The following is a 13233-nucleotide window of genomic DNA, read 5'->3' as shown; positions in this document are numbered from 1 at the left end:
TTAGCCTTGTACGTGCTGCACCAGACCATTAGGTTGGCCTAATTGCAATACTTTGATTGATGAGCAAACTGAAAACTCATTTAATATCTTTGGTTACAGTTTAGCAGGGTACAGATATCGTAACAACAAAGGCATGTTTTTCTGGTAGAATGAAAAGAACTAACCGGAAAAGCCGGTCTACTGTATCCCATTCGGTCACACAAAGCCACTGTGGGATTTCACAAGGTACCGTACACTATTGGTTATTTGCTTGCCTAGTGCGATATTGTTATCAGTATGAAAGCATAACGTAGTAGCGCATAGGCGAGGAAGCACATGCTCTACCGTACGGTTTGCACTCGTACGTCAATCAAAATGGCATTGGTAGAGTGGTTCCAATTTCACTCCATGTAAAGGAGGATAGAAATAATACAGCATGCCCAAGGATGTGGTGCGCAGATCAATCAAGCTTCTGTTACTCGAAGCCTTGGGATTCGTTCGCACAAATGGGAAGGTTAAAACCCGAAGCGACCAGCACCAGAGTAAGGACGGATTGACCACGTTTTCAAGGATCAGTTTAAATCAATCTGCTCTGCGTGCAAAGTCTGACCTTCTCCGTACAATAATAGCTCTCACGAGTTCGGTGTCGAAATGTGAAGGGATCATGACCTGGTGCGGCAGCAGGTCCAGCATCATGCAGGGCCGTGCACTCAATATGATGCTAAAGGAGCAAATGGGGCAAATCATTGGAAAATGAAACCAACGCCAACCAACTCCGGTTGCCATTAGAAGTGTTTCATTTTTCAACGGCTCTGTGGGTGCTGCGAACGTTAGAAGCATCCTCGTGCTTTCATCCGGACGGGCCCTAATTGGAAACCTAATCACCACGATACACGTTCAGCATGCATGCAGCGAAGGATACCATTTCCCGTGGGGATTGTTGAGCAATAAGGAAAAAAAGTTAAATCCAAACTGGTAAAACTGGTACGTTGGCAAACTGTCGATGGAATAAGGTTATTCCGTTGTATGAGTATGGTTTACGATTCAGGGTTTGTTTGTGACTTTCTGTCGACTGAATGGTTGGAACTTTACGCCTTGTATCGAAAGTGTGAAAAGAAATGCACTGCAAAATATATGACCCTGTTCGGTACTTCCAAAAACTTGTTTGACCTAAAACTGTGCAATAGTCTCGTTGTGCTTGATGCATTTGCTTTGATTAGAAGTGAAAATGAAGTTCGTTTTACAAAAAGGAGTTTGGCTTTTGTACTTGAAGAGCAAGAGCGTACGATTAAATCGGCGTTGGGGTTTTGTGTTCAATAATAATAAATTGTTGCTTAAAATGCATGTTTTTGTTAGAAATGCTATTTTATAAAATTAAATCAATTAAATCAAATACAAAAAAGCGCAGTATATTTTAAACATTATTATTCGGGTGCTAATTTATGCTATTCTCAATTTACAATACACGAAGAAATAAGTATAGTGTGCTTGAGGGTTGATGAGACAATAGAGACTTACCTTGACTTTTTTTTCAGATACAAAGTCTCCTGATCTCCGGCCCCGGTGGTGCAAAATGCTCAAATTAACAAAAAAAAAAAAAAAAAACAAAGTAGAACAAAATTCTACCAAGATTTTGGGGAAAATACTTAATACTAAGAAGGTTTGGTAACATACATCAGGCTGGATAATTAAACCAGTTTTCTTTAACTTCGGGTAATTCAATATTTGAACTAGTGGACCAATCAAACATTTCATTTTTCTGGATATTCTACCATTTGTTACTTTTCTTCCGTTTGAAGAAAAAGTATGTGGGTACGGTCCATAAAGGGGTTGAACCCAATCCGTGTTCCGTTTCCGTGAAATCTGTTGTTTACAAACAAAGGAAAGTTTTTATTAAATATTCTTCATAGCTAAGCACTGCTATGTAACGGAAACAAACTATTAGCAACTTAGAAATTAGCATCTCCTGAGTAAAGGAAGTAAACATATTAATAAACATAAATTGTACGACAATATGGTTTTAGCAGACGAGTGACATTGTAGGACAACTTTTATTTCTACTTATTTACTCACACCCACGTTTACCTTGGCTGCTGCAACATTTTCCGTACGACGCTAAAGTGTTGCTCAATTAAACGGCGCCCAAAATGCTAATTCTATCTGCTTGTTGTCTGCTCGTGTCACAAACAAGCAAACCAGAGGCGAAACGCATCCATTAATTTACAGACCGAGTCTGAAGTATTTTTTCCTAAAACTGTCAGTTCCAACACTCGAGTACACTCCAAACACAAATGACAGTAGGCGACCCCGGGACTCCGGTCTTAACACCTACCATCCATTTTTTCATGCTTTATGCTAATTAAAACTTGAGCCCGCGGAACTGTAAACCCGTTTAATGTTCCCGACCTAAGCGAAGTAGTTTTCGTGCTCCAGTTGTGCCTACGTCGCACCGTGTTGGACAAGCTAGTGTGTGTTCCGGAAAAGAGGAAAGATCGCATTATTGTTGGAAGCAATTTGCAAACACACAATCAACAATGTTTCCTTCATTCACTCTACACAGAAGAAACGGTAACACTATCCCGAAGGAATAGATTTTAAGTACCAGCGCTGTGCGAACGTAATTTAGGTAAGCACTAAACGATTTAAAGAGGAAATAACACTCGCGTAAACTAGAGCCGGAGATATCTTCACGTATATTTTTGCTTGTCAGTGACATTGAGAAGGTTATTTAAAATTGGACCATACTTTCGTAGAGTATATTGAGACAAATTTCGTAGAAATTTACCGCCTGAAAGAATTTGTCATGCCTGCCAACGGTTTCTGCACGTTCCTCACGAAGCGATTTAAATTGTCGCACGCGATTGGTTGAAATGATTCTTGTAGCGTTGACACCTTCAGCTTAACGTGTGCGGAGGTTTTTTGTAGTCATAAAACATTAACATTATTAAGGCAACACGTCGTTTCGATGAGTACTTAGAAGGAGAACCAGGACGAAAACGTTATATTCCTTCTTTGCTTATTGCTTTTAACCTTACCTATCCGTTATGTTCTTTGAGGTTCTTGCGTGTGTTTACATCAAATTAAATATATGCATTTTTGCCGTGCAAGACTGTTTCACAGAATCCGAATTAAATGTATAGTCTGGATAAGACTTTCTCTCTCTCTCTCTTGTTAGATAAGTCTTTTACGAGTCTCTAATGAGGGGTTGTAGAAGTTAATAAAATTACACACAATTGTATATCATGATTTTTTTTCCTATCTATACTCTTGTTTCCTCTAAAAGCAATAGCTAACATTGCCTCTAAAACAAACATATTTATTGCGTTGCAAATTATTTACGCCGTTTCAAAGTTCTATTATTTTTTACTGATATTGCGCGATAATGAGTGCTAGGAAATGACGGTCTGATGTAAAACTAAGCGGAGAAAGTTTGACTAACCTGCCTAGTCGGCTGGAAAATATGAAGCGGAAAGTGTGTGATGCAGTGATAGCGAGGGCAGAAGAAAAATTTCGGAAAAATATTTCGCCAGAATACCGTTCCTCAGTTCGTAGCAATAAGCGGCACAATGATTTTCGATGCGAATGACGTCAGCATCGAAAGCAGCGTGCAGTTATTTCGTTATCGTTGGACGTAAGCTAAAAAATAGAAAGAGGCAGCAAAAACATGTACATTACAACCTGTTGAGACTTGTTGGTTTATCTACTTTTAGCTGTTGCTTAGGCAAATATAATTAAATATTCATCTTTGAATTTCATGTTTGTTTTACTTGTAAGAAAACCAACATTGGGTAGTTTTACGTATTAAATAAGAGAACTAAAATTGCATTAACCTATCTATTACTGTTATGTTATGTGCAACAATCGTCAAAATGCACAACCTATACACGGTATGGATTCAAGTCTTGTAAGGACTGAGCATTTAATGATGCAGGACTGACTATCCTGTCAAGGGTAACACCAAACCACCCATCAATCAAAAGTAGGCAAGCTCATCAAAAGCTTAGGTGGGCTCTAGAGCGATAACTGGAAAAGGAATTAAAATGTTAGATTAGTTTGACAGTTATATTATTAGTTTATATGCAGTGTAGATAATTTTTTGCCGATCATATATCAAACATAATATACATACAATACTAGCCTTATTTGTTTTATGGTACCGCAAAATATTCTTAATAATGCGATTCTGTTGTATAAATACGCTCGTGTAATTATTCTTATTGAAGTAAAGTCTATGAACAAATGTCCATAAACGCCAATAGATTTGACCAAATAAATTTGGTGTAAAGAAGGAATGAGGGCAGAATTTCAGTGCCCTAGATCTCAAGAACCCCAAGACCGTAAAGCGGTTGTAGCACCTGATAAGTTAGTAAGTAAGATCTCAAGGATTGTACATTGCATTGTTTGAAAACAATAAATAAACAAAATCGTATTGCCAGCTTAATTTGTTAGTCGTATATGTTTTTATGTAAAAATGTATACATGTCAAACCTTTTTAACATTCCACAATATTACACGTGCCTACCGTAACTGGATTAGGTTATCATTACGATAGTACATCGCAATCATTTTCGCCACAAACACTGAGTCGTTTCGCATACAGCAAGGCCTCGCCGCATTCGGGTCCACAATTCCATGAGTACGTTACGTAGAACATTTTTAACGGTGACTGATCACGCTCACAGTTCGTACATTTTCAAAAAAAATAAGAAAAAAAGGTACAGAAAAAGGCAAACGGAAGTGCTGTCACTAGTTAATGCCATTGCCGTGCCGTCAATGGCAATGCAAGGATTAAGGAAAACCCTTTTTCCCACTGGGAACACGCGATCCAACGTTGGCCAAAAACGATAAATTCGGAAGCACTGTCGTGTCATGACGGTGGTGATGACAGGTGGGTTGGGAGGGCGGGGGAGACGGAGGGAGCGGGGAGTGGAGAAGAAAATGTCGATCGATACAGCACGAACTTTGTGAGATCGTGGTTGTGGTCGTATCAAAGATTTTCCAGGAAGAAATCTGACAGTTTACGCGTTGACTTCTTGGAATGGGGAATGAAAATTAAGTAAAAGATACCAAGTGCGTTTCATATGTTTCGCAAGCATTTGCTTGTTGGCACTGTTTTCAGGTGGGATGTTTTTCATGTTACCTATTCCGTTAGGTTTCTACTTTGTTGAACTGTGAAAAGCGTGAACAATAGTAAAAAATAAATGGTTACATTCAGTCGGTCCCATGGGACAGTAGTCAACTCGCACGATTTAACGGCAGGCCCGTCGTGGGTTCAAGACCAGAATGGACTATTCTCCCGTAGCGAGGATAGATTATCCAGTTGCGTAGTACTGATAAAGTCTGGTAACCCTGTATAGGCCAGCATGTTTGCGTAGGACGTTACGCCAAGTAGAAGAAATGGTTCCATCAAACCATGCTAGTAGACATTTCAAATGAAATATTTTGCTAGAAAAACAAACAAATGGAAATTATTGCCTCCTAAAGAATCACTTGAGTATTAAATAGTTATATTATTTTATTTATCCTTAGTACAACAGCTCATTCGAGAAAATTGGTTATATTTCTTTAAAAAAGCTTAAATTTCTTTTTTTTTATCAACATGGTCAAGCGAAGTTTGCTTGTGATGCAGCAATTTAATTACCATTTCAATAAAGGGCACCTTATAAAATTGCTGTAATACATAATTGAACGCTCTGTGTTAAAAAAAAATTATCTTGCGCTATTTTAGCCGGCAGAAAACAATCTTGCTGTCGAGTGGATTTGCATAATACATTGAAAAGTTTGTTAAGAAAATAGATGTAACAGATTGTGCAAAAAACACGGCACGATAAGAATTACATATTTGACGGAGAAGAAGAGATATGCCGGTTAAAAACTTACTCCAGCAGATTACAATATCGTGCTCCCGACTCGTGTGGCAATGTAATAAATCATTACACAAACAATGCTGCTTCCTTATTGCTCCTGTTGTCCGACTCCTCCTCGTCGCCCCTGTTCTTTCAGGAAACAATGTAGTCACATGTAATTTTTTTCCCTAACCTGATGTAAAAAATCTCCCACATCCCGGATCCTACTTTGCGCACGATTCCTATGAAGGCACAAGCTCACGCAGTGGCACAGTGGACAGTACCCTGCGGAGGTTACGAACCAATTTCGCACAGTTCGAAAGTAAGTTAACCTAATTTGCCTCAGGAACACCTTACACCGTGCAGGCACACCTCACACCGGTGTCATCTGTGAGGACACGTACCTGCGAGACGGACTGTAGGTGTTTGCAAGAGAATTACCATCAACGAAAGGGGGAAAAAGCATAAAAACTCAGGCCACGACAAAATAATGCCAGTTGGGAACGACAGTCCCGTACCATATCCCATCATCAGGCCTCGGGGTCTTTTCCGCGGAACGAAAACATTGTCAACTTCCGCCAGCCAGGTGTGGCTGGGTCAGGCTCCATTATAATGTCGCGCACGTCGCGCTAGAGGCTGTCGAACTTTTTCAACTTCTCCATCTGGTGCGACGAAAGCAATACGTGCGTGCGTACGTACGTTCGAACCGTGATCCTGATGGCGCACTTTTTGGCCACGAAGTACGGTAGTAGCTTTATCTTTATCAGGTGCCAGAGCGAGACAACCAGGTGACAGATAAGCAATGACAATAAGGTACAATCTTTACAAGCGTGCAACTTATTTAAGGGAATGAATTTTACACTGTAGAATTGTTTGCGGAGATGGCAAGTGATCTCCAAGGGTAGCAGCAGCAGAATTTGAGTAGCAGAATAAACGCTCAGTTTTGTAAAACAACAACCACGTCACGTATCAACCACGGCTCCATTTATATCGTACCAATCTTCTGATCGAAGCAATTTCCTGTAGAAATGGGAAAAGCAAATTTCTCAGATCAAAAGTCAGCAGTTTAAATCTGATGGTGTGAAGGGTGGAAATGATTATTGATGAAGTTATACTGGCTCGGCAAAGATTGATTTCTTTTGAAATTAACATTTTGAGCAGTTCGTTAAAGTTGTTTGTATTTAAAATATCAAAGAATGTGATTATTACCCAGTTCACTCTGAAAGTATGCTTGTGTGAAATTTATCTTTAAACTCACAAATTCATCCAAGAATATTTGTAATTGAACATTAGTTAAGTCACATACTTCAATACAAATGAATAACATAGCTATTTGACAATTTTTCTAATGAATCTTATTGATTTGATGCTCATTTTTCCATGGATAAATTGTCATAAAAGGACTAAAAAGGCAAATGATTTCATGATTGATAAAATTTAAAAACTTCTGGTTTATTTATATACTTTATTTGCTGTACCGGTTCAGCACGCCCTTGGCAGTCATTATCAATGGGCTAGATGTGGACAGAATTCATCATTACGCTATCAAAGAGCGCAATGACAGGATCCATCATCACATTCATGACTATTCATCGCATCTCCAAGTTCTCTTTCTATTTTGGACTCTTCTGTTTTGATGGATTTGGTAACCAATACCAATCTCTAGCGATAAAAATGTCTTTTTGGAAAATGTTCCACTCCAACACAGGGTTTACTTCTTTGAAATGTTGGTAAAAGTCCTTACCTTTCAATTTTAGAATTTGCAATGATTTATGCAACGGTTGGTTTAGATAAAAACATTATAGAATTACTTACTTGAAGTTGGGGTATTAGTGTTGGTAGCGTACAATTTCAGTTTAGTTCTATGATGAATAGCTCAAGACTGAACAATGAATAAATCGTGATAAAAAAACTATATTTGATACTGTTCCTAGCGAAAAAACATAGAAAATATATATAAGTTTTGTTCATTGAAAATGCCATTATCATAAAAAGTAACGCATATTTAAATAACGCATAAACAACATTAACTACATTCTTAATCTATCACACAAATTGATCGTTTTCTGACGATCTAGCACGCAGGGTGTGCTCTTTCTTTCTTCAGTATCGCCGTTTATTTTAAAAGTTTACCGACCTCGGATGTAATGTACTACTCCTATTTTATTATACTTTGAATTAACTACCCCTCTGTAATTATAGTTCCTTGTAATGTAAGTAAATCAAAGATAGCAGTATTCGAATAACGTATGTGTCAATCATTCGCATGCAACACTGTGTTTAATGAGTTGTTTATGTAATTGTTTCCAGGAATTCGAAAGGTTCAGAATAATTGGCTTTATTAGCAGGGCTAGATTTCTCCATTCCGTAGACTTAACATTTCTCAACTCTATTTCAGGTTTAACATTTTAAAGTACAAATGACATTTGGTTTGTAAAAGTTTCTTCTTTTAAATGAAATAATTTTTAAAAGACGATGACTATAAATGCTCATAATACACTACAGCTTAAATAATAATTAAGCATGAGTTCCTAGACTTTTGGAGGGATTTAATTCAATTCTTTATCCCTTTTTAATTCATGATCTCTTACGGTATTTATTCAATTAACACATTCTGTTTGTACCAAACAACTATTTCTCTGAGCATAGCATACCCATTTATTCTATTCATAACGAAATAAAATCTTGTTTTAAAAAGCATTGAGGACAAAAAAAATCTTCGTAATATCTCTCATGAACTAATTAAAAAAAAATTACCAGGATCAACGACACACCAAGTACTGATTGTATTGTACTCATGATGCTACTTTTCTAGATGTATTACAAAAAGCCTCCGTAAAAAAGCCTTGACTAGTCCAGCTCTGAATGTTCAAGGCCTTCGAAACCATGATTGAAGCTTCAGAAAACTCGCCACTCTCGGACGGCTACAAGCACAGTTTTCTACAGTGTTGTAATTTAATAAACCTCATCCAATAGAAAACATAATTCTTGATTCAATCAACCATTTCCAGTGACCTGCGGGAATCATTCGTTCAGCAAAGATGTTGTGTAGTCGTCACTGGTTTAGTGAGCGAACAGCCTTTTCCATTTGTGTCTGCGCATCGGGTAGCTCATCCGTGTAGCTGGGTGCAACATTGGAGACGCCTTTGAAAAGGGACCTACCATTGTGTAATACCCTTTTGAGCATCTCCGGCTCTTCGCGCTTGGACATGATGCGGGTGGAGATGCTGTTTGAATTATGTGCGCTAGTCTAGTGGTTCTGTATTTCAACACACTCACTCCTTGATTGCGTGTGGTACTAGTTTGAAGCCCGTGGGTTGTAGGATGTTCGGCAACTTGTACATCTCCAACTCACCACGACCAGCCGATCTGCCGACCCCAAATGGACATGCTGTAAATAAATCGTTTTACGTCAAAAGTGAATCATGCATGTGTGTGTGTTTGCACATGTATGCGTTTGCGAAGAGTTGTCCAATTCTCTTCGTTTCGTTTACTCGCTTTCGAATTACCTTTTTGTAAAGTCTCACAGCAGACCCAATTCAACAAAGACGAGGGTGCTGAGTGCTCTCGAACTCGAATGTTTTATTTTCTTGTTTTTCTCTCAAGCCACTGTTTTCATTTTACCCTCTTCTAGACACTCAGAAAAAAGGGTGAATGTAGGATGAAAAATTGAAAATAAAACATGTTGCCCACTCGTACAAGCTGTCTGCTTGATGTTTCTGGGGACGAAACCATCCAAATTGGCGTCTATCAACACGTCCCGGAAACCCCATCCCAACCGATCTCGAAAGATGCCAGCAACCACGGTTGATGGGAAAACTCTGGAATTCGGAATCCAGTACCGAGCGGTGAATGGGCAAAGGCTTATTTCGAGTAACCTCGACATGCGAAAACTAACGCGAAAGTGTGTGCATCGATGGGGTGATGGTGAGGGTGTGGGGGGGGGGGGGGGTGGGGGGGGGGAGAGGGGGTGTGCGTAGCATTTCCAATGGCATTTGAAAATGGAATCCCTTCCGACCAAAGATCAACCGGCCGGGGGAAAAGGCCGGGAATGGGAACAGCATACGCCACACCCAAGATATGATGCCGTTTTAGTAAGCCAGGGTCGTAAGTAACGGATACGCCCAGCAAGGTTATCACGTTACTTCTCACAGGCCCGAATTTAAAAAAGCCCATCGGGTCCACTTTGTGCGGCAGATCGCATTTGCCGCTCGCTTTCGGAAAACCTCAATGACCCCGTTTTGCGGTCGAGTGAGTTAAACTCCCCGAACCGAATCGGGATGCCCTCAGATCTGTAAGTACGTACCCCTATCAAACTGATGTTTTTTTGCTTCCTCAAATCATGCTACGCATGAAAAAGGATTCAGCCCACTCGGAATTGGCTGCGAATGGGGCTTTTATTTTATGTTTTTAGTTGCGTGTATTTGTCCGTTATTACTTTTTTATTAAATCCACTTGACTTTGGATCTGTTGTTTGAGGAGTTTAAAGATGAGAAAAATCACTCAGGCAAGTTTTGGGGTATAAGCCGTGAAACAACCCGAACAAATTTATGACCCGCGACCCCGATTGCCGCAAAGCAGGTGAAAATGGCTTCGAGGTCGTATGCGATATGTGAGAGTCTGGTTTGATGTGGTGTTAATTTAGCAATGATCGCGAATAGTATGAATTGAGTTTCATCAAGTTTTTTGTTCATTTTTGACAATAAAATATATCCATCATCATCAAAGGATGAACCACCAAAACTAAACCTTTTTAAGCCAAACAAAACAAATACAAAATTATGTAACTCGCTTAAAAACCATGCTTGTATCGAAATAGTGTAGAAGTACGTCTCTAATGTAAGTTTGATGTAATTTGTGCATCATTATGATAGATACATCATGTTTTTTTTTATCTGGATGTTAGTTTACTTGTCATAAACTTCCATTTATGGAATTGATTCTCGAATCAGTTACAATAAAATATTAATAACACGTAGGTGATTGTATGGTACTGATACAAACATTAATAATTTATTAGAAAAAGAATAAACAAATTAAAGGAAGTAATAATCATAAAAAAGTCGAACAGAAAATGTAAATTGCAAATTAATATTAAAACAAAAAAGAATTGAAATTATTAAAAAAATAATACCTAATTGTTTACCTGGCTGACATTGTTTTCACAGGAGTGTGTACTCGATCTCCCATTTGTAATTGATTCTCAATTACTAGGGCATTGCAGGAACAGAAATAGATAAGATTATGCATTTTATCAATTTTTATTGTTGCAATTTTGCATAACATTTACTAAAAGGTCAAGTTTTCTTTCCTTTGCTATAGCGAAATATTTAGATGTAGTCTTAATGAGCAACACCCTGTTTCCTGAACGTAAACATAATAATAAAAAAAAATCCACCATTTATCTTTCTATATATTTTACTTTCAGTGATGAAAACACAGCGGTCAACCATTCAGGAGGTCACGTATTGCCTGCTAGCGTTGCCGAGGATGGCTGGCGAAGACCTCGCAGTGAGTCTTCAGCGGACGCGGAAAGCGTTTACATGACCAATGCCGTCCTTCCGGACGGTGCCTACGGACACGGCATGCTATCCCGACGATCAAGCGTAAGTAAATGCGCCTTACCACGCCACCACGCCACGGAATGTTTGTCGAGCGACACATCTCAATATTCTGCAGATCGAGCGTTTTACTTCCGTGTTTTTACTTTCGAAAAAAAAACAAACAAACAAAAAAACAAACAAAATATCAACAACAAACCCATATTTTGCAGATCACCATGAACGGAGTCCCGAAAAAGCCGACCACCTTCTTCGGCGGCATCAAAGAGTGGTGCATCGCGTGGTGGCATTCCGGGCGCGAAGACTCCGACGACTACGGGTATGACGTCGAGGAACCGTCGGACTTAGGGTATGCAACACCTGTATCCATAGAAACTCCCCTACCAAGCTCAGTCACCAGGTAGAGGAAGCTCGGTCTCCGAACCTTTCTTTTTTCTATTATACTATCAAATCGATAAAAACAACACGAATGTTTTATGTTTCAATGTTCCATCTAGAGCTGTGCTGTGCAAAAGCTGCTGCAAGCTAATTCCGTTGTTCCGTCCACCTACCATCGCAATCACAACTCATACCTGCGTTGCGTACTGCGACAAACAATGAATGCTTTTTGTTTTGGTTTTGCTTAAAACATGTAGTGAAACTGTTTCGTTCTGTTTACTCCAGCTTAATGTAGTCTCCATTCTTCTTTTCCCCGTTTTCAATTGTACCGTCTAAAGTTTTCGTAAGCATTTTTTCTCGACCGCGCTGAGCTACGGACCATGGAGAGCGGCAACCCATAGCTCAGCCCGGTTGCGGTTTCGCATGGCAACGCTTTGTTGCTCCGGTTCGATGTGTTTGGTTTGTTTCCAGTGTGTTTGTTTCTGCCGTACAACGGGTGAAGGATTCTTGGAAAGAATGGTTGGACTTAAGTAGCCAATAAGGTTAGCTTTCTAAGAAAAATAAAAAAAGCGCATTGTTCACAACAGCAAGCTGACGCCGTGCAGGGGAAAACATATGCTGAAAAATAGGCAATTGTTTGGAAACCCCACCATCTTCGAAGGTGTGAACATATTTTTTTAGCTTTAGCCTATCATTTAATTCATGGGACGGAAGGTGTTTGCTAGATAATTAAAGTCAGAGAGCATATTATTATCATAAAATAGTTTCAATACACGTGTGAGAACATCTCAAATGCTAAAAAGTATTCTTTTCTAAGCACAAGTTTTAAGAAAACCGATAAATTTACAATTTACTAATTTTGCTTTTTTTTTAATTTACAATAAAAATTTTTAGACTAACAGTTCAGTTATTAAAATAAACAAAGTGTCAAAGTGAATTTCGAAACTATTCGAAAACTATAAGAAATATCTTTGTATAAAGCTTGATATTTACATTTATTAAGCGCTTGTTTTTGACCACAGCTATTTCATTTGCATTTCCACTATATTCAAAGGATAGAGTAAATAAGCCATTGTACTTTGATTAAACCAGCCCACTGTCAACCGCTGTACGAATCCTTCCCGTTCCAATCACCCGTTATTCGTAGTGATGCAGTATGCGATACTGCATAACCGCATCGCCTAAAATCATCCCACTCAGTGCATTTTCGTCATAACGTACTTCGCGTTTTGTCAATCAAACGACACCCAATGATATCCTGCAGCGGCATCGCCAGTTGGACATCACTCTAGTAGTGGTGGTGTATTCATGATTTAGTACCTGTGTCACGTTATTCTCGTTTGTTTGTGTCATTGATGTGTTTTTGGTACTGGAAGCACCCAATAGATTACACGTGTGCACCTCGTGAAGGGTGAAAGCGTGTCATTGAACCAGAATGTATGTTAGCTCTGTGTGTTTGTGTGTGTGTA

General features: G+C 39.0%; 1 protein-coding gene across 6 annotated transcripts in view; it reads left to right on the top strand.

The window, feature by feature from the left end:
* Positions 1–13233, top strand: part of LOC1275250 (muscarinic acetylcholine receptor DM1) — an 80358-nt gene that overhangs the window by 57186 nt on the left and 9939 nt on the right. For 5 of the 6 annotated variants that reach the window (XM_061661096.1, XM_061661095.1, XM_061661094.1 and 2 more), the window contains exons 4-5: positions 11254–11431; positions 11599–11786. In XM_061661096.1, coding sequence (XP_061517080.1) covers positions 11254–11431; positions 11599–11786 — 366 coding nt within the window. The remainder of the gene's footprint in view (positions 1–11253; positions 11432–11598; positions 11787–13233) is intronic. The other variant, XM_314486.4, reaches the window with a different exon arrangement.

This window comes from Anopheles gambiae, chromosome 3 (assembly GCF_943734735.2).
Source record: "Anopheles gambiae chromosome 3, idAnoGambNW_F1_1, whole genome shotgun sequence".
In the NCBI taxonomy this organism is placed as follows: Eukaryota; Metazoa; Arthropoda; class Insecta; order Diptera; family Culicidae; genus Anopheles; species Anopheles gambiae.
This window is presented reverse-complemented; position numbering and strand designations above follow the sequence as displayed.